This window comes from Aulonocara sp. 'chitande type north' Nkhata Bay, linkage group LG15 (genome assembly GCF_057382095.1).
Source record: "Aulonocara sp. 'chitande type north' Nkhata Bay isolate Kocher_YH1m ecotype deep benthic linkage group LG15, A_spYH_male_GT1.1, whole genome shotgun sequence".
Taxonomy (NCBI): domain Eukaryota; kingdom Metazoa; phylum Chordata; class Actinopteri; order Cichliformes; family Cichlidae; genus Aulonocara; species Aulonocara sp. 'chitande type north' Nkhata Bay.
Window position 1 is genome coordinate 27,937,106 of NC_141358.1, and position 24,226 is coordinate 27,961,331.

Sequence of the window (24,226 nt, forward strand, 5' to 3'; positions counted from 1 at the left end):
TGGCACAACACCGGAACCTAACACATTGCATCCACCGAGGAGAGGGAGAGGACGCCACCGCAACGTCTGGGATGATTGACGTAAAGCCCTGGTGTTTTTGGCTTGTCACCAGGCCGGGAAGTTTGCGCCTGAACTCCCCTCGGGATGGATGACGATTGACGGGATCCAGAGACTCTTCCCATGAACGTAAACAAACAGTGAGTACAGAAGGCCTTAGAGAGCGGCTACGTGACCCTGCGTTGAACGCAGGTACGGGAGCGCGCTAGCAGCGTGAGAGAGACGCAGGCTTCTCCGTCGTGTGGGGCGTAGAGACAACCTAGGTTCGGTGACTCCGCCGTGAAGAGAGTCCGGAATCTCCGCCATATGGGGCGTTAGAGAGTTTTCAACAGAGAGCGCTAGCTGTGCGTGTAGACACAAGCAATAGGCCTATGTTGTGTGTGTGTGTGCGGGCCCGACGTGGTCTGCGTGAGTGTGGCTGATTGTTGTCTAATGGAGTGTGTAAGTCTGCCTTGAAAGAGGATGAAATACACTGCAAAGTTTTTATTGGGCAGCACGTGATGTGTGGATCGTTGACGAATGAAGTGTAATTGTGATTTAAGCAGAAGTGAGTGTGAGTGTGTCTGACGTCACGGTGTGTGTGAAAAGGTATCCAGCTGGGGCAGACATGATTCTGCAGATCACCTGCCCAGTAGACAAAAATAAATAAAATAGTTGTGTTGGTGAATGATAGTGTGGCAGGATGAATGTTATCCCTCGGTCCAACCCACTTTCAGCCTGGCCCCTTTAGGGGGCGCTGGTATAAATAGTGGCCATTTGAGTGTCTCTGCATCGTTTGCCTGTGATCTCCTTTTTGGTCACCTGACTTCCTCGGTGTGGTAGAGATCGTTTGTGGGTTACTCCTCTAAAGTCTCCATCGCGGCTGGTCGTAGCTATAGAAGCCTCCTCTGAGCTATTCTGCTTACGTTCTGTGACCCGGCTTACTTGGTACGTAATCAACTTTTGTTACGCTCTCTGCCTTCTATTGTTCTTTTATAGTAATTATTTATTATGTTTCGCAGGAAGTGTGGACCTTAGTTTTGCGCCAAGCTACGCGAACTGAAGTGCTGCTGTTTTGCCTTGCTGTGCTTTTACCGTCTGTTCCCGTTGTGAGAATTCTTTCCCTGCTGCTGTCAGCTTTTACAGTGGACGTCGGCGTGGACAACGGCCATATGCATGCCGGTTATCGGAGTCAGCTGGCGTGCATATTGATTGACTGTTAACTTATCGTCGTGTGGACGGCAAGTTGGAGCAGTACGGCGATTCCGTTTGCTCCAGATTTTAGAGTTTTATTCAGATTGTATGTTGTTTTATTGCTTTTTGATTTGTAGTTTGGATTTTCTGTTACACCACTGGTGGGAGGCCCTTTTTCTAGCTGTAGATCACCAGTGTGGTCCTGCAGTTGGGTTATCCCCCGGTGCTACACATTAGTTTGTTGTAATATATTAACATTTTCTTTGTTTCTTTTATTCAGATGCGGAGTGCCGACGTGGAGGAGACTAGGGTGCCTTGGTGGTGGGATCCCTTGAGTGTACACACCTGCCTTGTCTAGTTTATTAGTGTGAGTGTGTGATAGTGTGTTGCACTTGTGTTTTGGTGTGTTTTCTTTCTGTAGTTGTGTGTGGCATCCCTGCCCCTCCACTGGTAAGCCTCAGCTCTGAATACCTTTTTAAGCATATTTGTATTTGAATATTTATGATTATGTTTTTATTCGGTGTTTTAAATAATTACCAATTGTCAATTTGTTTATTATTGAACCTCGTCTCTGGATTGAGTATAGCGAACCTAAGTGCCTTTTTGGTGATTTAGTGTCATTTCCAGTATTCTCTGGGTGAAATTCCCAGGGTGGCGTTGTCGTTCTTTAAAACTGAAGAGTATTTACTTTATATCCCAACCTCGTCTCGCCACAATAGCATGAAGAGTGTTTGGTGTTTCTCAGTCTGAAACAGCTGTAATGCTATTTTCTGTTTTGGAGGAAAGTAAAGTTAAAAAAAAAAAACAGAGAGATGTGTGTTGTTTAAGCAGTGATGAGAATAATGAAAGTGTGATGAGAGAGGAACAGAAAAACATACAGGAAATGCATTAACCATACTAACCCTTACATGCATATACACTGTTACATCCCCCAGGAGGATGTCTCTTCTCCCTATTAACCCTTTGTTTTGTCCAGGCTCCACCTCCTCTGTCCTGATTGGATGTTGCGCAGAGTCCGGCTAATTGGTAATCAGCAGAGCACTACTTAAGGCCTGTGGAGCTGTGCTTCTGTGCCCTCTGGCCATTTTGGGTGCCATACTTGTGAAGGCTTGCATGCCTTTGTATTTTGTGTGAGCATTGTTGTTTCATGTTCAGACTGCTTGTAGGGGAGAGCTGCCTTTTGTTTTGACACCCTGTTTTCTCCTGTTTATGTGTTGTTAGGTAGGTTATGGTTATAGGTTGTATATTTTGTTTCTTTGGAGTTAGGTAAGTTTCTTTTGTTTCTACGTCAGGGATGTTTTGTTTGTTATGTTGGCCTTGGCTCTCCCTGACGTTACACCTCGGTCTGAACCCCATCACCAGTGTTAAATAAACCTTTTAAAATTACCATCTTGGCTCCTCCTTTTCTATCCACATTTATGTTCGTCCCTTCAACCCCCTAGACTAGCCAGGGGACGTAACAACACATACAATGATACTCATGAAGACCAGACAGCATCTTAAGCATGAGATTCTGTTTGTCATCTTGTCCAAGTCACTAGTAAGATGAAAGTAATACAAAGACTAGTGGACTGAATATTATAGGAGGACAGATGGTTGCATCATAGAGGAGAAAACAGAATGCTGATGAGAGGTTTTAAATGAGTGAGTTGATTGTGAGTTTCTGGTGTGTGAAGAAGTTTTAACATGGCACACATTTAGTTACATGAGAAGAAACTTATTATGTGCTGAGACAACAGGGTTATGCTGTATGTTGTGTGTATGGCTGATTTGGATGAATGCTTGAGATTAAACTGGCTGTTTATTTGTCTTTTGTTATTAAGTTGAGCCTGCCAATTGGGTTGTTACAATTTATCCCCCTGGCATGAAGAACACGTGTCATGACTTTAACAAGGCCTTTCTTTCCTTTGCTTTCCTTTATTTTCTTTCTTTCCTTTTATTTTGTTACTTTCATGGTGCACTGAAAGTTTTGTTTGATGATCTTTGTTTGAGCAGATCTGCACGATTAGAACCGAAGCGTCGTCGAGAAAACTGTTGAAAAGTGAGCTTCTCCAAAATTAAAATGGGCTCAGGAGAAAGCCACTTATTTGGGACAATTAGGAAACAAGTTCCTGTCCAAAAGAATTCAACGAGGAAATCCAGTCTAAATTCTTTTTCTTTTTGAAATGACGTCGTTTTGCTGAGCGTGGAAATGAATGCGACGATAATTTCCACAATCAGCAAAAGAAGGAATCACTGAGTGAATATGTGTGAATTTTAAAATAAATGGAGAAGCTGACAAGACTGACTGACTTAATACCATTGTGTGAAGTTAACCCCCACCTGACAAAGGTGTGGATGTATCTCTGTGTGTGTCTCTGTTGCAGGAGAAGGAGACCACAGGAGGAAACTTGGGTCACATGACTATGTGAACTCTGAAAATTTAACCTTTTAGTTTAAAATTTTCTGTGTCTGTGAATTTACCAGGTACCATTCACTACCTTGTGTTGCTACCAGAGATTACTGTGAGAAAGAGTGTATACACCTACGCAGCGCTAACATTTACATTTCTTTTTACAGCAGATGGTTAATCATGTGATTTGATCATGTGATTTACAGCAGGACGCAACTTAATATGTTTTTCTACCACAGGATTACTGAGATTTTGTGTGAAGGAAACCGTAGTTACAGGCTATATGTTGATGATGAAATTACACTGTGTTAAAATGTTGGAGAAAATGTGAATGTGACAGGGGAGAAATTAATACAGTGTGATGAGACCATTGTTATTTTTCCACAGCGAGTGTTAACTTTATGACTTTTCACAGCTCCTCTGGAATCTGGATGGCCGACACCTGACAACCAGGATGAACCGTGTGTTTGGCTAATGTTTGTTTTTCTTTAAGAGTGCTTGTAAAGGATTCAGCACAGACAGACAAGTGACGATTGAACAGATGTGCAGTGGTTACAAAATAGTTACATGGGGCTCATTATCTGACCACTATTGGGCTCATGGTGAGTAACAAACTTAAGGGAAGTCACTGATTACAATGTGGAATGACGTTGAGATGTTAAATAATTTGGAACAAATTATGGGAAAAAGTAGGAGTTTAATGAGTTTAGAATAAACCTGCAATGATACTTGTCTCTGTGACGCTGAATACTTTATTACACTTACGAGCTGCAGTTGGTTGCAAATATGAAGTTGTTTTAACTTTAAGACTTTTTCTTCTAGGATACAGGCTCAGGGTGGAGCTGCGAGTTAAACAAGCAAAACATTTAATTGGTGACTAATGTTTTTACACAGGGTTACAGCTTGGAGTGAAGCTGCTCCAAGGGACAAACCCTGGAGATTGTTTTAGGGAGACTGTGCAACATTCTTGTACATGTCTCATTGAGGAGTTGACACATGGCGAGAGGAGTGTCGTTTTTTTGATTTGTAGATGTCGTGAGGTGCCATGACGAGAAGGAATGACTGAGAGGATCGCCCACAAGATGGAAGCTGAGGCCTGGAGAGAGTCTTCAGGAGGATCAGAGATCACCTTCAGCACAGAGAGCTGTGCTACTGGGCATCCAAAGGATTGTCACGAGGAGACTTTGCACAGCAAATCTTAAATAAGATGAAAGAGTTTCGACGTTGACGTTAAGGAAGACAACTAAGGTGTACGACGTGCTCTGCCTTAAATCTTCAGCAGCGTTGGAAAATGCAACATGAGGTTACGTGCCAAGCTCCAAAAAGTGACAGCGCAGAGGAGGTCCAGCGATGGACTTGTGGTTCTGTGAACAGCACAAATGCCAGGTGACTGTAAAATAACTAACAGCATTTTTTTCCACAAGTGAAGCCAGTAACTTACTATCATAAAGATTAGCTCTAGTTGCTTGTGCTTTACCTCCATGCGTGAGATCAGTATGTGCAGCAGCTTAAGCTGTACAATGTTTCAATAGTTTATTTCAGCTTTTGACATTGTTAGTTCCACACGAGGTAGATGTTTACTACTGCAGACTAAACTTACATTTCTGTCACCTACAAGACACTTGCCTTTAATGTTACTGTTACTCTCACAATCACACATATTACCATAAAGTGGTGCACAATTCTGAATCTGTCAAACCCTTTTTGCCAACGAAAGAGGAGGGCACTTCTCATGAGTGTAGAGAACACGTGGACAAAAAGTGTAAGCTGAGGGATGACTTAATAGCTGTGCCACTCGTTGAGGGAAAGGTTTGGTTTGTTCATGATTTGAGTTTTACAATAGCAGAGGGACAGACTAAAACAGGTTTTACTGTAGCAGACAGTGAGAGAGTATCTATGCATGACAACTAACATGTTTCATATTTGCTTGAGCAGCAGAGATGCTAGCTTTAACGGAAGCGTGTAAAGCTGTAGAGAGACAATATGCCCTGATAGCCAGTGTGTATTTGCTACTGTACATTTCTTTGTAGTGCAGTGAGTGAGACGAGGTGTGACAACCTCTACAGGGAAACCTGTAGAACACACCAAACTCTTGCAAAATCTGCTGGAGGCAGTGTTATTGCCCAGTAGAATTGCTGTATGTAAATGTGCAGCACACATGTGAGGGGAAGATCCAATTGCGTTAGGGAATGTTTTTGCAGATAACATCGCAAAAGAAGCAGGTTTAGGAGAACATGGTGTTAACATTTTAGCAGTACAACATCAGCAGACATGTAGGGCCACTCACCTACTGCAGGAAAACAGTTGTGATTTACAGAAGGAGCGAGCTTGCAGGGTGGTGTTTATTATCTGTGTGATAAACCGATATTTACTCTATTTAATTTGTAAAATATGTGTACACACACACACACGTAGAAAAATATTTAGTATACACATCCAGAAACGCATATACTATTATATATTGTACATATATTTATTAGTTTCAGATGTAGCCATTCTTGTATTTTGCTTGTTTACATTATTGTATTTTGCACAACTCTGTTGCTTGTGAAGCTCGCACACAAGAATTTCACTCACATGTGCTGTACCAATGTACCTGCACATGTGATGTGACAATAAAAGTGATTTGATTTGATTTGATATTGCCTAATAATTTGTATAAGACTGCTGCTATTTTGAGCCATGGGCTATACCATGTCTCAACAGGAGGGAGATGAGCAGTAGTTTATACTCACTCTAGGATTATTAAATACTTTTTAAAAAAATGCAGGTAGAGAGAACTAATGGGACAGTAAAGTTAAGACTTAGGAAGACAGGCAGGACATGGTTAGACTGTATAGAATTAGTTAAGATATACATGAGGATTACTCCAACAGAGAACGGTCTGACTCTTTGAGATTATATATGTTAGAGCATTTAGAGTTCTAGTCTTCTGTAGTGATGATAGAAAAGCAGAAGAGAGAACATATTAGCAGATTAGATGCTTGAAATGTTTAAAAGTAAAGTCTTGAGAACAAATGATCTGCCAGATGATTCTGTTTCTCCGCAGGAACAGAGTCTGAAGTCTGGAGATTGGATGTTGATAAGGCCATGGAGAGGAAGTGCTGGTCCAGTCCACGATGGAAAGGTTCCTATCGGGTGCTGCTGACAACGACCACAGCAGTGAAGATTGCTGGAAGAAACACTTGGATACATCAAGCGCACTGCAAGAAGGTGACACACATCCAGGCCAGCTCGGAGTAAGTGGCAGGAAGACCGGGTACAAAGGGGGGGGGAAAGCCTCCAGGGCCCTTCGTCTCAATCCGGTGAAGAAACCAACTGAGCCACAGGTACTCATCAGAATGGCTGGGAATGTGCTGTGCATCTTCTTGAGCCTGTGGACCCAGAGTGGGATGACAGGGAGCGCACTGGGACAGAGCAAACCATACCCAGTACCCGCATGGGTTTTCAACAACTACTGGTGGCAGTTTAAGAACACAACCGCTCACATAAAGAACGAGACCAATGGTTATGCTTGTGATGCCACTGGCTACACATTCTTCTGGACTGTGGCCATATAGCATCACTGAGAGCGAGACAGTTTGTTTGGTTGCTTTAGCAACACATCCAGGAACACTGCCAACTTTTCAACTGCTCTGAACCTGAATGGAAGGTTGATTCACCAGTAGCTGGGAAGGTGAACTGCTCTGGTACGACAGACCTGCTGGTCTGACTCAAAGTATCTGACTTGCTGCAGGACATTGAACAGTTAAACAAACTGGAAACAGGCCAATTGCCTATGTGTATGAAGGGCAATGGATTAGTCCAAGTTGGAGATTTATCATGGAATTTGTGCAACATCATCTATTCTTTTGTCTTCTGCAAGAAGGATGTAAACAGAGAAGCCTTTTGTCTACATTTACATCATGAACACTTGAGGTTTTGAGCCAAGAAGATCAAAACACCTTGATCCAATTTCCTTTACAATTCGTTTTCTGTGGTGACAACAGGACAGGAGAAGAGTTGTAAATGCAGATAATTCACCAGTTGACTCTAACCCCCACAGGATGCCTACAGTGAGATTTGGGGGGTTGATAGGAGTCATAAAGAAGGATGTTGACCAGGCTGCAGCTTTGAAGTTAGCTGAGAGCCACATGGACAAACAATAAAGTCAACTGATGTGTTTAAATGCCTATGTCTGTATGCAGTTGGATTGTAGTGACATATGATTTTTGAGAATGATGATTCTTCTTGTTCGACTGTTTACATTCAGTTGTTTACTTGAAGAAATACATAATGAATTGCACGACAGGAGTAGATCCGCCACAAGGCTGGATAGTTTGGTTAATGTCTGGTCCTTGGTGGCATCTTCTTTTGAAAATATTAATTCCTGTTTTTGTATCGTTGATACTGATTTGCTTATGTAAAGGATGCATTTTACCGTGTATAAGATCAATGCTAACTAAGATGATTTCCAATACATTTGTTAATTATGTACTTTTGCAACAATATGACATGACTGAAATTACTGACATGACACAAGCCTGTGTATAAATGACGCCTGTGCTGAAAATGTTAAGCAAGAGGTGCATGGCTGAGAATATATTACATAGGAATAATTTGGAGCATAAAAATGACATAACAGGAGGGAAATGTTAAGTTGAAATATTAAATGTTTGTCATTTTTATGTTTACCATTTGTACATAGTTTTAAAGAATTCTTTCTGTCCTCCCCTCCCCAGATCCTTAAGATTCTGGGAGGGGGGCGGTAGTGTTTTTATCACAGGAACACCCTTGTTTGAAGTTGGCAAACTTCCTCCCCTTTGTATGGCTTCACTGTGTTATCTAGGGTGAACCATCTAGGGTGTGGGGGAGACTACCCTCTTTATGACCAAGGATGTTCCTCTTGTGCTTTTATGTTATATGACCCTTTGATCAACAGGATCACACACACACACACACACACACACACACACACACACACACACACACACACACTCTTACTTAAATACAGAAGTTCACACATCTTAGGACCATGTGGGCGTGGCTTTGTTCTGACGTGTTTTGTGTAAACTGTGTCTCAATAAAAAGGGCAGCAAGGGAGGTCGTGGTTGAGGTCATTTTCGTGGTGGACACAGACGAGGCCTCCCTTGCGCAGGTGTTTGATCGAGCGACTGTCTTGTTTTCTTCATGATGAATAAGTCTCTAGAATTAGCGGGGCTTGTGGAAACACAGACACAACAGTTGGCATTACAAAATTTTGCTCAATGCTTACATATATGTGGAAAAAGCAAATGTATGAGCTGTGATAACTGTTTCTGATAGAATGAAGAGTTGACTGATATATTAAATATTCCTTTATTGGGTGAGAAGATCATACCATGTCATAACTGCTTTAAGTCATACAGAATAGATATCAGAGCCTTAAACAGGCTGACATCTGCTAAATGGGTCAAACTGGGCAGAAAGTCTACAAACACATAACATCCTTACAGAATATGGTAAATGGCCTGTATTTGTATAGCACTTTACTAGTCCCTAAGGACCCCAAAGTGCTTTACACATTCAGTCATCCACCCATTCACACACAATTTCACACGCTGGTGATGGCCGCCCTGGGGCACACTGACAGAGGCGAGGCTGCCGGTCACTGGCGCCACTGGGCCCACCAGTAGGCAGTGGGTGAAGTGTCTTGCCTAAGGACGCAACGACTGAGACTGTCCAAGCCGGGGTTCGAACCGGCAACCTTCCGATCACAAGACGAACTCCCAATTCTTGAGCCACAATCGCCCTGGCCATTGTAAATATGATGTAACACTATAGATCAACTTAGCTCAGAATATATAAAGCATATAAACAATTACAGCAATATGATGCAACAAACACAGCAGTGCTACTAAACCAAAATACTCAAAGCTTCATAGAACTGAAACAAACATGGACATTTATTTTTAGGTCCATTCTGCTGCTGATACATACTTTAGGTTTTTGAACATTAAACTTGTTTCTGCCTTTCATAGTGTGTAACTTGAAGGCCCTGAGTACTTTCTCCCACACTGAAAACACTGGAATGATATAATTATTTGAACATTACCAAATAAGACTGATTCAGAACAGACAATTAGTTATGTTAAACTTTTCTAGCAGTCCTTCACAAACAAGGAACAGTCTGTCTCTCCATCTGTCAGCTGGTGCTCGCTCCTCCTCTTCCTCACACACTGCTGAGTTTGTCCTGGTGGATCATCAGGGGTGCAAAGCCTCACAGATGATGTGCAGCAGTGGGTCCCTCAGTCTGTCCTCACTCTGGACACTTGCAGATGTCACACATGGAAATCAAATGTGTGATAAGCTGCAGGATTCAAACACAAGTGTAACTTATAAATACATGTTCATACTTTTATTACACAATCAGAGAGAAAGAAAAAGAGAGAGAGTGCAGGACAGACAGACAGGTGACAGTCTCAGGTGTATACACTGCTACAAAACAGCACAAGAGAAGGAGGATTTAGTGTTTGTGTTATTACGAGTGCTAAACAAGAAGAGTTCCCAGATGGTACAGTGGACACATGTGTGACTCCTGTGATTAAAGCATCTTTTTTTTTAGCTTAACGAGTGAACCGTCAGCTCGTTCAAACACACGTTAAAGTCCATTTGGCTCAACACCACCGAGCAGAGGCAGCAATATAACATAGCTGTCACGATCCTTGGTCTTTTGACCCAGCGTTTTGACTTTTAGTTTATGTTTAAGCCCTTCAGGTTTTCTAAGTTCATTTTTTATCATGCCTAGGTTGTTCTAGTTCTTTGTTATTAGATTCCCATTGTGTCTTCCACCCCTGTTAAGTCTCCCTTGCACTTCATGTGTTTCATGTCTGTGTCTTACGTTGTCAAGTTCAGGTTGTCATGTCTGCGTTTTATGTTTCCTGTTTTATTTTTGAAGAGGTCTTGTGTTCCTGTGTTCATCGTGTCTAGTATTACTCTTCCACTGGGACGTCGTTATGTTCATGTGTGTCAGCTGTTTCCCCCATGTGTTCCCACTTCTCTCATTAGCCTCTTGTGTGTATTTAGTCTGTTCCTTCTCATTCAGTCTTTGTTGGATCGTCTGTGCTGTTCCCATGCCAAGTCCTGCGTTCAGGTTTTATATATATTATATATATATATATAAAAACCTGAACGCATATATATATATATATGTCATTTTCATTTTATGATGATATGTATATATATTTTCCCTTTTTATATATATATATATATATATATGCATATATATAAACACCCAGCACGCCCCTGCGGGCGGTTTATCCTTCAAGCTCGGGTCCTCTACCAGAGGCCTGGGAGCTTGAGGGTCCTGCGCAGTATCTTAGCTGTTCCCAGGACTGCGCTCTTCTGGACAGAGATTTCCGATGTTGTTCCCGGGATCTGCTGGAGCCACTCGCCTAGCTTGGGAGTCACCGCACCTAGTGCTCCGATTACCACGGGGACCACCGTTACCTTCACCCTCCACATCCTCTCGAGCTCTTCTCTGAGCCCTTGGTATTTCTCCAGCTTCTCGTGTTCCTTCTTCCTGATATTGCTGTCATTCGGAACCGCTACATCGATCACTACGGCCGCCTTCTTCTGTTTGTCTACCACCACTATGTCCGGTTGGTTAGCCACCACCATTTTGTCCGTCTGTATCTGGAAGTCCCACAGGATCTTAGCTCGGTCATTCTCCACCACCCTTGGGGGCATCTCCCATTTTGACCTCGGGACTTCCAGGTTGTACTCAGCACAGATGTTCCTGTACACTATGCCGGCTACTTGGTTATGGCGTTCCATGTATGCCTTGCCTGCTAGCATCTTGCACCCTGCTGTTATGTGCTGGATTGTCTCTGGGGCATCTTTACACAGCCTGCACCTGGGGTCTTGCCTGGTGTGATAGACCCCAGCCTCTATGGATCTTGTGCTCAGAGCTTGTTCTTGTGCTGCCATGATTAGTGCCTCTGTGCTGTCTTTCAGTCCAGCTTTGTCCAGCCACTGGTAGGATTTCTGGATATCAGCCACCTCCTCTATCTGCCGGTGGTACATACCGTGCAGGGGCCTGTCCTTCCATGATGGTTCCTCGTCTCCATCCTCTTTCTTGGGTTTCTGCTGCCTGAGGTATTCACTGAGCACTCGGTCAGTTGGGGCCATCTTCCCAATGTATTCTTGGATGTTCCTTGTCTCATCCTGGACTGTGGTGCTGACACTCACCAGTCCCCGGCCCCCTTCCTTCCGCTTAGCGTACAGCCTCAGGGTGCTGGACTTGGGGTGAAACCCTCCATGCATGGTAAGGAGCTTTCTTGTCTTTATGTCAGTGGCTTCTATCTCCTCCTTTGGCCAGCTTATTACCCCAGCAGGGTACCTGATCACGGGCAGGGCGTATGTGTTGATGGCCCGGATCTTGTTCTTACCATTCAGCTGACTCCTCAGGACTTGCCTGACCCTCTGCAGGTACTTGGTGGTTGCAGCCTTTCTAGCGGCCTCTTCATGGTTCCCATTTGCCTGCGGGATCCCCAGGTACTTGTAACTGTCCTCTATGTCTGCAATGTTGCCTTCTGGTAGTTCAATCCCCTCAGTTCTGACTACCTTCCCTCTCTTTGTTACCATCCGACTACACTTCTCCAGTCCGAACGACATTCCAATGTCATTGCTGTATAGCCTGGTAGTGTGGATCAGTGAATCGATGTCTCGTTCACTCTTGGCATACAGCTTGATGTCATCCATGTACAGGAGGTGGCTGACAACTGCTCCGTTCCGTAGTCGGTATCCGTAGCCAGTCTTGTTAATGATCTCACTGAGGGGGTTCAGGCCTATGCAGAACAGCAGTGGGGACAGAGCATCTCCTTGGTAGATCCCGCACTTGATGGTAACTTGTGCTATGGGCTTGGAGTTGGCCTCTAGTGTTGTACGCCACATCCCCATTGAGTTCCTGATGAAGGCTCTTAGGGTCCCATTGATCTTGTACAATTCTAGGCATTCCAGTATCCAGCTGTGGGGCATTGAGTCATAGGCCTTCTTGTAATCAATCCAGGCTGTTCACAGGTTGGTCAGTCTGGTCTTGCAATCTCGGCTGATTGTTCTGTCTACCAGTAGCTGGTGTTTTGCACCTCTGGTATTCTTGCCAATTCCTTTCTGTGTCCCGCTCAGGTATTGACCCATGTGCCTGGGTCAATACCGCACATATATATATATATATATATATATATATATATATATATATATATATATATATATATATATATATATATATATATATATATATATATATATATATATATATATATATATATATGCATGCTCATCATCATTGCCATGTTTAGAGTTTTGTTTGTTTTTCTGTTTGCCAGGGTTTTTCAAAGTTCGTGCTTCCTTTCTAGTTTACCCAGTTTAGGTTATTGCTTAGTTTACATTGTTTTTGCCCTTTTATTTTGTACTGTTCTGTCTGCCTTAATAAACAGCTCATCATCAGTTAACTTTGAGTTTTAGAATGTCTGCACCTGGGTCCACTCTTCACAATCCACGCAGTTTGCCTCGGCAAACTGTGACAATAGCTAACATTAACAGTGCAGTGAATCTTGCTTGTGCCGTCATATTCAGAACTGCAAACCAAGCAGCATCACTGACTTTCAGCTTGTTGTGTTTGTGGATATATGACTGTCTGATAATTATCCATAAAATCCTCTGTAAGATTAAGGTCGACTATTGAACGGCGTATATTTTAAAGTAAAGGCTTTAAAACCAAGTAAACGCTGAAAGTACAAACATCACTAATGTCACATAACTTTGCCGACATGTGGCCAACAGTAATATTTTAATGTTCTTCATTATTAAACATTTGCACATAAATAAGTTACATAATATTCAGTACTTACTTTTAAGAGCTTACTCTTTGGCCGGTCTGCTTCCACCGTTTTGTTTTTTTTGGAGCAAAATTATCCACACCCACTGCCGCGCTATGAAGTCTGGGATATGTTGGGCCATGAAGTGTACACTGCCACATCCTTAAAATTCAGGGAAATGAAGGACGCATTTGAGGGCCGCATTTCGAGCAGCCTTTGAATTGGGACAGCCTTCGTCACGTCGCTGTGACGTAATCGGCCTTAAAATGCGGCCTTTAAGGCTGCAGACCCTGAATTGGGACACAGCCCCTGGCTGCATCCTCCTGAGGACCCGGCCTTCGCGGTCTACGTGGGTTGGGTCCTCAGATGGTCGGGTAGGCCGGAAGTAAACGGCTGGGGAAATTGGTAGTGATGTGCGATACCACTGATTTCCTTTCCGATCCGATACCAAGTAAAATCCAGAATTGCATTATGTAATTGTAATAATAATATAACAATATAGCTTCACAATGATTACAGTACATCAGACTACTTGTTCTTATTGCTTAATGATGCAGAGTTCATCATATAGAAATAAAAAACCTGAAGTTGTGTGCTATTTGAGCATGTTGCCTGCCTGCAGCACTAAAGGACTCCGTGAGAGACGTCTGTCTCGCCCTAGCAGCACCTGTCCCTCTCCTCCTCTTCAGTTTGCCTCAACATAAGCTCATTGTATTTGTATTCTTGTATTTTGCTCGTTTGTGTTGTTGTGTTTGCACATCTCTGTTGCTTGTGGGGCTCGCACACAAGAATTTCACTCGCATGTGCTGTGCCAGTGTGCCTGCACATGTGATGTGACAATAAAAAGTGATTTGATTTGATTTGATTTGATTTGATATGATTTACTCTGAGGTGTTTGACGAGGTTAGTGGTGTTGTCACGACACCTCACTGTCTTGCCACATGTATTGCCAACCGCGTCTTGGCTGTTTGTGGAGGTAAAATATGTCCGCACATGACTTTGTTTACGCTCAGCCATTGTTGTGAGTGCGCACGCCAGGTGCAGTGTTGCCAACTTAGTGACTTTGTCACTATATTTAGCGAGTTTTCAGAGCCCCTTAGCAACTTTTATTCTAAAAAATGACTAGAGACAAATCTGGTGACTTTTTCTGGTGTTATTGAAGACTTATTTATGACAACTTTTTGATGTGAAAGCACGTATCGCTCTTCTCAACAAGCAGCGGGTGCTGCTGTGGGCACCTCGCCCATGCCAAAGCGCTCACGGGTGCTGCTATCAGGGCAGGAGATGTTCCCACCTATGCATCCAAACTGCAAATGAATCGCGTATGAGTGAAGCCTCTGCTCCCGCACTGACTGTAACGCAATCAGTTCTTCTTTTACTGTTATGTTGTTTTGTGGATCACAAGGTTTAAAACTACTTAAACACACACACACACACACACACAAAGTAACTCCACCAGAGTGCCTATTTTGGGTCACTTTTGCCGGTCCAAGCGCAGATAAAGGAATAAGGTTGGAATTGTGACATAAAAAAAACAAAAACAATAATCGCTAAAAAAATATATACATTTGTAATTCTAAATAAATTCTAAATGCATTTAGGACTTTTTTTACTCACTTTATTTCTCTTCTTTTTTTCTCTCCTACAACATGGGTTACAATGATATTAGCATGACCAATTATGCAAATTAGGCGATGACGTTGTTTAGTGACTTCTAGAGACTTTTAGTGATTTTCCTTACGGAGGAGTTGGCAACACTGGCCAGGGGTTGTGACACATTTATACAGCCGTATTTCGCATATGACTATGAAAGGCGTAAGAGGAAGTAGTTTCTTCCAATTTAGACAATCCAAATGATATAGTTTCTTTCCACTGTGTTCCTGTTAATGAAAAACTACAAATTTACCCCAAAGTACTAAAATATCTATATTTTAATGTGAGAATCGATTCTAGAACATAAATTACTGGGATCGGAAGAATCGATATTTCAATATCGATCTGCACACCACTAGAAATTGGACGGTCTAGCCTTCTGATTGGCGTCACCGCTGTCTCGGTGGAGTTTAATAAACTCGACCGTCTGCTCCTTCCCAGTAAACACCAGTATGTGGGCCCCACATGGGCTATGGGGGTTCCAAGTGGGGATGGGCTTACAATGGGCATCCAATCTGGGACCCACCTGGGTTAGCCAAGTAGGACCCACTTGAGCCAGCCCAGATGGGCTAGGTTCTATGGGCACCATATGGGTAACATATGGGAAGTTGCATGAACAGGCAACTGAGTTTAACGATCTTAGTTAAGTATAATTATTAGTCATGTGTAAGTATAAAAATGAATTAAGATGAAATAACTGATAATAAATTATGCCAGAGGCAGCATATGTATATTTAATTAATAACAAAATATACATATAAAATATATTAATATAAGTGAAACACAAAGAACAGATGTGACTTAAAATTGTAAGACGCTTAATAAAATAAAACAAATGGTTTTACATTTGAGTGGGAAAAAAATTTCACTCCATGTAGGAGTGCTTTTCGAAATCTCGCGTTATTTCATGAAATATCACGAGGTTTTCTCAAACTCGTCCCCCCATTCTGGAACATTCTTCATTTCGCGCCCTTGGACAAAGCTGACAGTTAAGCTGGCAATTTTTGGATTAAGTTCATCTTTGAGCTACGGACTTATTTTCTGCACTAACGGTAAGAACTTTTTGACTTAATTTGAATCCCTAAGTATAAATGAAATGTTTACAAAGTTATGATGCTGCAAAGTAATGTATGGCACAAGTGCTGGCGAACTTTTTCCTAGCACTCAGGCAAGGCTAAGCTAGTTTAAATTTTTAGGTAATGTTGGATTTAGCCAATTTTCAGTTTGAAAGCATTTTCTGGTGTCCTGTATACTGCTTAACTAGCACCAAAATTAATTACTGCGTGTACTTAACATCAAGTTGTACTTAAACATTATCTTGGTTTTTCTCTATGATTAGTATTAATAAAGGACTGTATTAGACCAATTTAACAAAGTTCTAGTTTTTTAGGAGGAATATGGGAGGGTATTTTCACTATCAGAGCAACCAAAATTGCTTTGGTGTTGTCTTTATAGACTACTTGCACTAAGGCATGTGACGTATTTCCGTTTCCAAATAGTACCGCTTGTGCGTTTCCGGTACGTTTGCTTATCTATCGGTAGCTATGCTAATGTCGCTTCAGAATGAGTATAAAAAGGAAAGTATTTAAAACAGAACATTTTCAAAAACAGGAGAAGAAATACTCCGAGCATTGCTGTGTCCCACTTTGTTCAGCTTCAGCCAAATTTAACGGCATACTAAGTTTTCATGCCTTTCCGACCCATTCCGACTTGAGAAGACAATGGCTGGTAAATATACGCCGGGATCATTTCACGATTACCTCTCACACCAGGGTCTGCTGCAGACACTTTGCCAGTGATCAACTCATAGAGCCAACAACCCTCGATGGTCGAAGGCGGCTTATTAAAGGTGCCGTACCAACACTTTTTGAGTGGAATGGCTATAAAGTTGAACCACCGCGGCGTAGTGTTTGGGAGAGAATGGAGCGACGCCCTGAACTAGTTCCTCCTGACGATCAAGAAGAGCACAGTCTTACAAGAGATCATGACTACTGCTCAGTCCCTGAGCCATCTGCATTGGACATATCTGCATCAGCTGCAGAAGACCTGTCCGAAGACGTGGAGACTCTGAGGAAGGAAATACAGGAGTTACGTGTCCAGCGAGAATTTGGGTTACAGCGTTTTGCTGGCTCCGACACTGACATCCGATTCTATACCAGGTACATCTAAGTTCTATTCAAGCTAACTGTTTAAAATATACCAAGGTCACCATCAGTTAAATTTCGAAAGTTTTTCCAGTCTTAATGAAAACAAAATAGAAATTTACTTTTTCTCTGCTGATTGTATGTTTTATGTAGATGCTTTAGTATTTAAACAATATCCTAATGCTACAGGTAAAATACAACACCAAATACTCTTAATCAGACTATTTTATACAGCATTCCATTAGCATATTTGTCACAGTTCACATTATTTTTATGTCAGTGTGTAATGTTAATTAATGATTGACATGATGTATGTCTCTCTCGTGAATAGATTTCCAAGCTAAGATAAGATAAGATAAGATAAGATAAGATAAGATAAGATAAGATAAGATAAGATAAGATAGAACTTTATTAATCCCTCGGGTGGGTTCCTCTGGGAAATTCGACTTCCAAAAAAAGCACAGCAACGACCAAAGTTACAGTTACAGAACTGTTATATATATATATACACACACACACACACACACACACACACACACACACACACACACACACACACACACATATATAAATACAGAGACAAATATAAATAAAATATACAAAGGGGATAAATAGAATAAATAGGAATAAAAAATAAAAATACAAGTGAATTGCACATTTCAAGTATTGAGTCTATTGCACTGTTGACTATTTACAAAAAGTATTGTTCCCCCCTCCTTTGTCCTCCTGTTTCCCCTCCCTCTCCCCTCCAGAGAGGAGTTAAACAGTCTGATGGCGTGTGGGACAAAGGAGTTTTTAAGTCTGTTAGTTCTTGTCTTGGGGAGAAGCAACCTGTCACTGAACAGACTCTTCTGGTTGTTTATGGCCGTGTGCTATGATCATTTGATGGCATTCTGGGTTTTGATTGAGCCTTGCATCTATAAAATGATCCGGGTTTCAAGAGCCAAGTCAGCTGCCAATCGGAACGAAGAAGTGTTGACACCTGCACGCACATCAACAGTAGGTTATGGGTTTGTTGGTAGTTAGAACTAGAGGTGTAATGTTATTGTATTTATGTACAATAACATTACTTTATGTACAGTAGCATACATACACAGGTGTATGTATGCTAGACTCAGTATCCTTTACATACATACACCTGTGCACTACAGCACCTCATTGTTTACCCCATGGTACAGTATGGTATGCCTAACCATTACAAAACATTTAGCCAAGAAAAGAATAATTTTACTAGTTCATAGCTTAAGGAGTAACATTTTCCCTTTTGTTTTCACCTTCCAGAGGCAGCTGCTACAGCCAATTGATGAGTTTTTTCTTTTCCTGGTTTTCCTGTCAGTTGGTTTGAAGGAGAGGGACCTGGCACACCGATTTAACATACACCAGTCCACAGTGAGCCGCATTATTGCAACATGGACAAATTTTCTTGCCACTGCACTGGGGTCTCAGTGCATCTGGCTTACACGTGAAGAAGTGCAAGCTTACCTCCCTGAGGAATTCAAAGATTTCTCAGACACCCAGATGATCCTTGACTGTACAGAGCTGAGGTGTCAGACACCATCCTCACCACTTCTCCAAAGTGAAATGTACTCTTCGTACAAATCCCACTGTACGATGAAAGCCCTGGTTGGCATAGCTCCACATGGTCCAGTGACATTCATCTCTAATCTGTATGCTGGTTCGGTTAGTGACAAGGAACTATTCAAACAATCAGGCATTGCTGAGAAGTTGACTGAAGACATGGCAGTGATGGTAGATAAGGGCTTCCTAATCACTGATTGTTGTAAATGCAAAGTGTACTGCCCACCTTTTCTATCTAAGCAGAAGCAGATGCCAGCATACCAGGTTAAGGAGACGCAGGCCATAGCCAGACTCAGGGTACATGTGGAGCGAGTCATTAGGAGGATCAAACAGAACAAACTTTTTGATAGCATCATTACCATGTCACATGTTTATAATATCAACCAACTGTTTGCAGTGGCATGTATGCTGTCAAATTACCAGAACACAGCATTAGTTAAAAAATGGGTTAAGTGAGACAAGATGGATTTTTCCCAAGACACCAGTGCCAGTACAAGTAACTTATGGAAAATGACCTGCAGCTGAGGCCACTACAGTTGAATTTCTTCCTTCTCAGCTGACAATACTTGATTACAGAAGTGGTACTTGAGTGCCGATAGTTGAGTTTCAGTTATTGATAATTCAAATTCATTGCAAATGTTTAATGTTAATAATACTGTTTAATTATACTACTATTATTACTATTCAGATTCAACAAAACTATTTATCAAAATTATAAAGTAAATCACTAAATCGTTTTAAAACCATAAGTGACATTGAACTTTTGTAACATCAAAAATACCATTTGTCATTTTCTACAGTTCAGTTGTGTTATTGTCTAAATGTATATCAGTATGCTAGGCATGGAGTTTTAAATACTTACCATGTAAATAAGTTCTGCACAAATTCAATGTTTTAATGTGTGTTTTTAAAAATTAAATTGATGCCATTGCTTAAATAACAGTTTATTGATGTCACATAAAAGTAACATGTAACAACAAAAGAATTCATGAAATATATTGAAAATAAAACATCAGTTATTTTGTTCCAGCCAGCCTGAAGGATCTGTTTTTCTTTTTGCTGTTTTCACTGTTCATTTTTTCAAACACGGGTATCTTGGCATATATATGTAAAAAAAGAAATAGTCTGCCTTTTCTCTGATTGCATTGTGCACATCTATATCCATGTATATTCTTTGCACTAGGTAGTCCTCTTGTGCCCACACAACAAAGTCACACCACTGCATCCCACTGATGAGCAGTTGTCCTTGCACTTGCCAGTAATATGCGTGGCTCTTTTTTAGTTTAGGGGTACCACATTCCATCTGCACATATTTGCAGTCAATAAAGTTTTGTACATTGGGACATTTGAATTCGACGAAGCCAAACTGGGGGTATTCATTGGGGTCAAAAACAACACCATCAGGAGATGCAGCAAGCCAGGGGGCAATGGGGTGAATGACCAGACCACAGGGTGAGTAGTTAACATTCATTAGCCTACTATACTCTGCTGCTATTGCAGGCTCCATCTCAGTTCCTCTCCTCATGTCTGCTGTCTGCCTTGTTCCCTTCAATATACGCTCTGCTAGTGACTCGGCCGAGCTCTGGCCTCTGACGTGACACACCTCCCGAAACCTAGAGGCAGTCACTCTGGGCCTGCGGAGCTGATGCCACTCAGACGAAGAGCTTTGCTCACGTGTAGCTTCCTCTATTTTGTGAGCCATTTCCAGAGTTACAGACAAGCTTTTCAGATGCAGAAGCTCTTCTTCTGAGCACACAAACACACAATCTGATGGCAAGATGTCATACCCCTCCAGAGGCAAGTGCGGTGTTGGTGGTGCATCGCGGTGTAGTGTGATGTACCGGGTTGTCAAAACCGGCTGCTGATATGACAGAACACTGCCCTCCTGCACCAGCCCAAAGGCACTTTCCACAAGGGGCTTGTCAGGTCTCATGTTCATTGTGGTCACAAGTGGCCTGTCCTCAATATTAAATTTTGCATATGCCTCCGTTATTCTGAACAAGCAGGGATCTGGTAACGGACCCACCATGCCTCTGTAGAAGCCACTCCTAAAGAAAACATCAATGACAATAATGTAAGGGAGAAGGTTATTATACTGAACAACAACTAAACTAAAAACTAAAAGGTGTAAAACAGTGGTGCATAAGTTAGAGACTGGGATGTATATGTACATGACTGAGTTAGCCGTCTTCAGAAAGTGTAATGTTGTATGTAAATTAATACCTATTCTGACACATGTATGTATGAAAAAAATAGCAACATACATTTGTAACACATGAAACCAAATTTTACAAATGTAATTACCGTACTCCAGTCTGGGCCATCCTATTTGGTACTGGCTTAGTGAGGATCATGGAGTTGATGGGTCCTGGCCTCACACCCTAACAGAAGACACATTTACTATGGATGGTGTTGCTGTTCATATGTAAACATGGACTAATTCAAAAACTTTAACCTCATTTAAATTACCACTGTCCGTGGCTTGTGCCATTGCTGTTCAGATTCCGTGCAGCTATGCACAGGGGGGACAACCGGCACTCTGAGTTGTGAGTAGTGTGCTGTTTGGAAGAGCAATGCCACTGTGTGATTGCACATAACAGCGCCTGCCACACAGGAGCACTGGCTATGTGTCAGTATCACCGGCGATGAATCCAGAAGCTTAATCTAAGAAGAAAGAACGAAAATTAAAAATGTAACATCTTCATGGAAGAGCCGAACAGGAACATAGTTCAGTGTTATGGTTACGTACCCTCCTGAATGCTTAGTGTTTCCTTCTCTCCCTATTAAAACAACTTAACCATGCTTGATAACTGTAATAACTTAGATTGTGTATATTTGCAGTATTAACTTGTTGTCAAATGTTTCTGATCACCCAAACACACGTTGATTTAACTATCTGACTAGTCAAATTAGGAGTGATAAAGCAGGGAGACAAGGAAAACATTCAAGTTGATGGGCCTTTAGGAATGAACTTAACTAATGCTTAAATGAACTGAACCCCACAGAACGGGGATTAACAACTTTACACAGCTTCCTGCCTACACTTAGTCTGTGTGGTGCCTCACTCTTCCTCATCGACCTGTAGCACAGGGCTCTCACACCGACCTCCCCTGACAACCTGTCTTTATTGGACACTGAATAAAGATACAAGTACCATTAGCATTATTTCTGTATTACTCATTTCAGCATGTCTTAAACATATATATTTTACACTTAGCAAGAGTAGCATTAGGTAGTTAACTACCTCCATAGTTAGCCAACTACCTAACGCTAATATAACAGTGTCTAACAACAAAAGTGACATTAGTTAAGAAAACCTCAACTATAGTTTAGGACGACATAAAACACCGTTTAAGAAAACATGTAATGTAGAGAACTGACATCAAATGAAGGACATAGCGGAGTAACGTAGCGTTTGCATTTGACGTTAGCTAGCGTTTCTTTGTCGGTTAATTTACGTTTTCTTACCTTCGTAGTTGTGTATATATGATGCAGCATATAACTTAAATCCTTTATCTAATTTGCTGGCGGGGGTCGTCGTCACTCTGCAAATCCGATGAACATCGGTGATGTTCAATTTTGGGAGCTCTTGTAGGCATCGAGTGTAGAACGTCGCCATGGTTTAACCGCACCGGAAGCACTGGAGCAGGACTACATAGAACGCGGAAGTGTTAGTGCAAGTAGTCCATTAGCTTCATTCCTCACGGCTAAGTGAGGAGGGTAGGCCATGGCCATGAGCAACTAGTCCCCAGCTTTTGCCCCTGTGTCAGGAGCATGCACAGCAGTCAGAGAGGCAGATCAGTGAGCACTCTATTTCTGTAGAAGACATAATCATCATTTTTCTTGCCATTGTTCTCATTTTTCCAGAAAAAGCAAAAAAGAAAATATAGGTATTCTTGATTTGTTTGGGGTTTTTTTTTTATACACACTTTAGTATGCAACTTTATATGTGTAGTTGTTTTAGTGAGAACTTCATCAGAAATACTGTACTGACTCAAGAATCTGCCTCTTACTGTTGTGCAAGCTCTGTACATGAGGGAAACTGATTATTTAAGCAGAACTGGTCGGTCTTGTTAGGGCCACAGTGCCAACTCCTTTTACTATGATTGCTGTGGCCCTCCTTTTTTCCTTTTTGTAATGTATATTTGGCTAGAATCTACACATTTATTTATTTATAAAAAAGAAAAGCAATTGCTCTTTGGATGTGGTCCTAAAGATCTGTGATCTTTAAGTGTTTGTCTGATGCCTTATTTGTGCATGCGCGCTGTTATTTTAATTTGTTTCATTATGGCTTAAATTTGTTTGAATTTTGTGCATGCTCCTTTATCAGCCTTCCTGCATGGACAGCTTGTGTGGTTATTGGCCAGGAGGGTTTGCAATTATCTCAAAACTTGAGATGTTTGTTGTTTTGATTATGACTATGGCTACTTATAAATTGCATAGTCACACTATTACAATAATATGTTATTAATATCTGTATATTGGTTTGATTTTGCTGTTGGACAGTGGAGTGAATAGTAGCAAGGGTTATGTGTGATTTCTTTCTTTCTTTATTTTTACAGACTTTGACATAAGAACAGTGTATATTTCAAAATTCATTTCTATTTAAAATTTGATGCATGCCAGAAATATACTAGTAGGAATCTTTTTTTGAGTTTGTAACAATTAGAATTGTTACTTTATAAAGTGATGTCAGGGTCTTTTATTGTAATACAACAGCTTTTAAGGCTGGTGTAAGCATCACAGCAGATGTCTTTATGCCAAAGTAACTGAGGATAAAACACAGAAAAAAGGAGATTTTCCTAGAGTGGCTTTTTAAATCAGATAGCCTTAGAAATATTCTGCAGTTGAACAAAAACTGAAGAAAACCATGAATCAATATATGAACATTACCTGATGCTGCTGCTGAAGTAAAGCAGAGCAAAGTTACAGAAATTTTTTTTAGAGGTTTTATTAGTGAACAAGGTGAGTTTTTTGCAATTTGGCACAAAAAACAACTGACAACAGCGCTAAGCACAACTGTACACTGATGTATAATAAGCAAGGGAATAATGTGGAAAACATATTTCAGATGGGGAAACTTTTCTTGAAGTATACTACGAGAGAGCTGTGCAAGAAGTATGATGTTTTGTTTTGGTTTTTTTTGTCTTTTTTTCAATCGTGGTGGAAACAAGACAGGAAGAGGGAATTAATGACAGTATTTGTCATGGTCCCTGTGCCCCGCTGGTCAATCCTCTATGGGGCAATATGTTTGTGGTTTGTTTGCTCTCTCGCCCTCTCTCTCTCACTCTCTCTCTCTCTCGCCACGGCGATGCTCACTGCGGGCTCCCGCTGCTGGCCCACACACCTGCTCATCACCACACCGGCCGCTGATCCCAGCTGATTACTGCACT

General features: G+C 41.5%; 3 protein-coding genes and 1 long non-coding RNA gene across 4 annotated transcripts; 3 read left to right on the plus strand and 1 right to left on the minus strand.

Annotated features, from left to right (window-relative positions):
* Nucleotides 1-207: 207 nt before the first annotated feature.
* Nucleotides 208-8,772, plus strand: LOC147313297 (uncharacterized). Its single transcript, XR_015125187.1, has 2 exons — nt 208-984; nt 1,059-8,772. It is a non-coding gene; the product is annotated as an uncharacterized LOC147313297 (long non-coding RNA).
* Nucleotides 8,773-16,591: 7,819 nt separating this feature from the next.
* LOC147313298 (uncharacterized) lies at nt 16,592-17,589 on the plus strand. The gene has a single exon (XM_086265364.1). The coding sequence runs from the start codon at nt 16,675-16,677 to the stop codon at nt 17,278-17,280; it is 606 nt and encodes a 201-aa protein (XP_086121490.1). The 5' UTR covers nt 16,592-16,674; the 3' UTR covers nt 17,281-17,589.
* A 679-nt stretch (nt 17,590-18,268) lies between these two features.
* On the plus strand, nt 18,269-19,836 carry LOC147313299 (uncharacterized). Its single transcript, XM_086265350.1, has one exon. The coding sequence runs from the start codon at nt 18,309-18,311 to the stop codon at nt 19,287-19,289; it is 981 nt and encodes a 326-aa protein (XP_086121476.1). The 5' UTR covers nt 18,269-18,308; the 3' UTR covers nt 19,290-19,836.
* On the minus strand, nt 19,739-22,350 carry LOC147313300 (uncharacterized). The gene is made up of 5 exons (XM_086265347.1): nt 22,302-22,350; nt 21,876-21,967; nt 21,303-21,497; nt 21,138-21,214; nt 19,739-20,881 (listed from the first exon to the last, which is right to left on the minus strand). The coding sequence occupies exons 2-5, from the start codon at nt 21,906-21,908 to the stop codon at nt 19,906-19,908; spliced, it is 1,281 nt and encodes a 426-aa protein (XP_086121473.1). The 5' UTR covers nt 21,909-21,967; nt 22,302-22,350; the 3' UTR covers nt 19,739-19,905.
* Nucleotides 22,351-24,226: the final 1,876 nt, after the last annotated feature.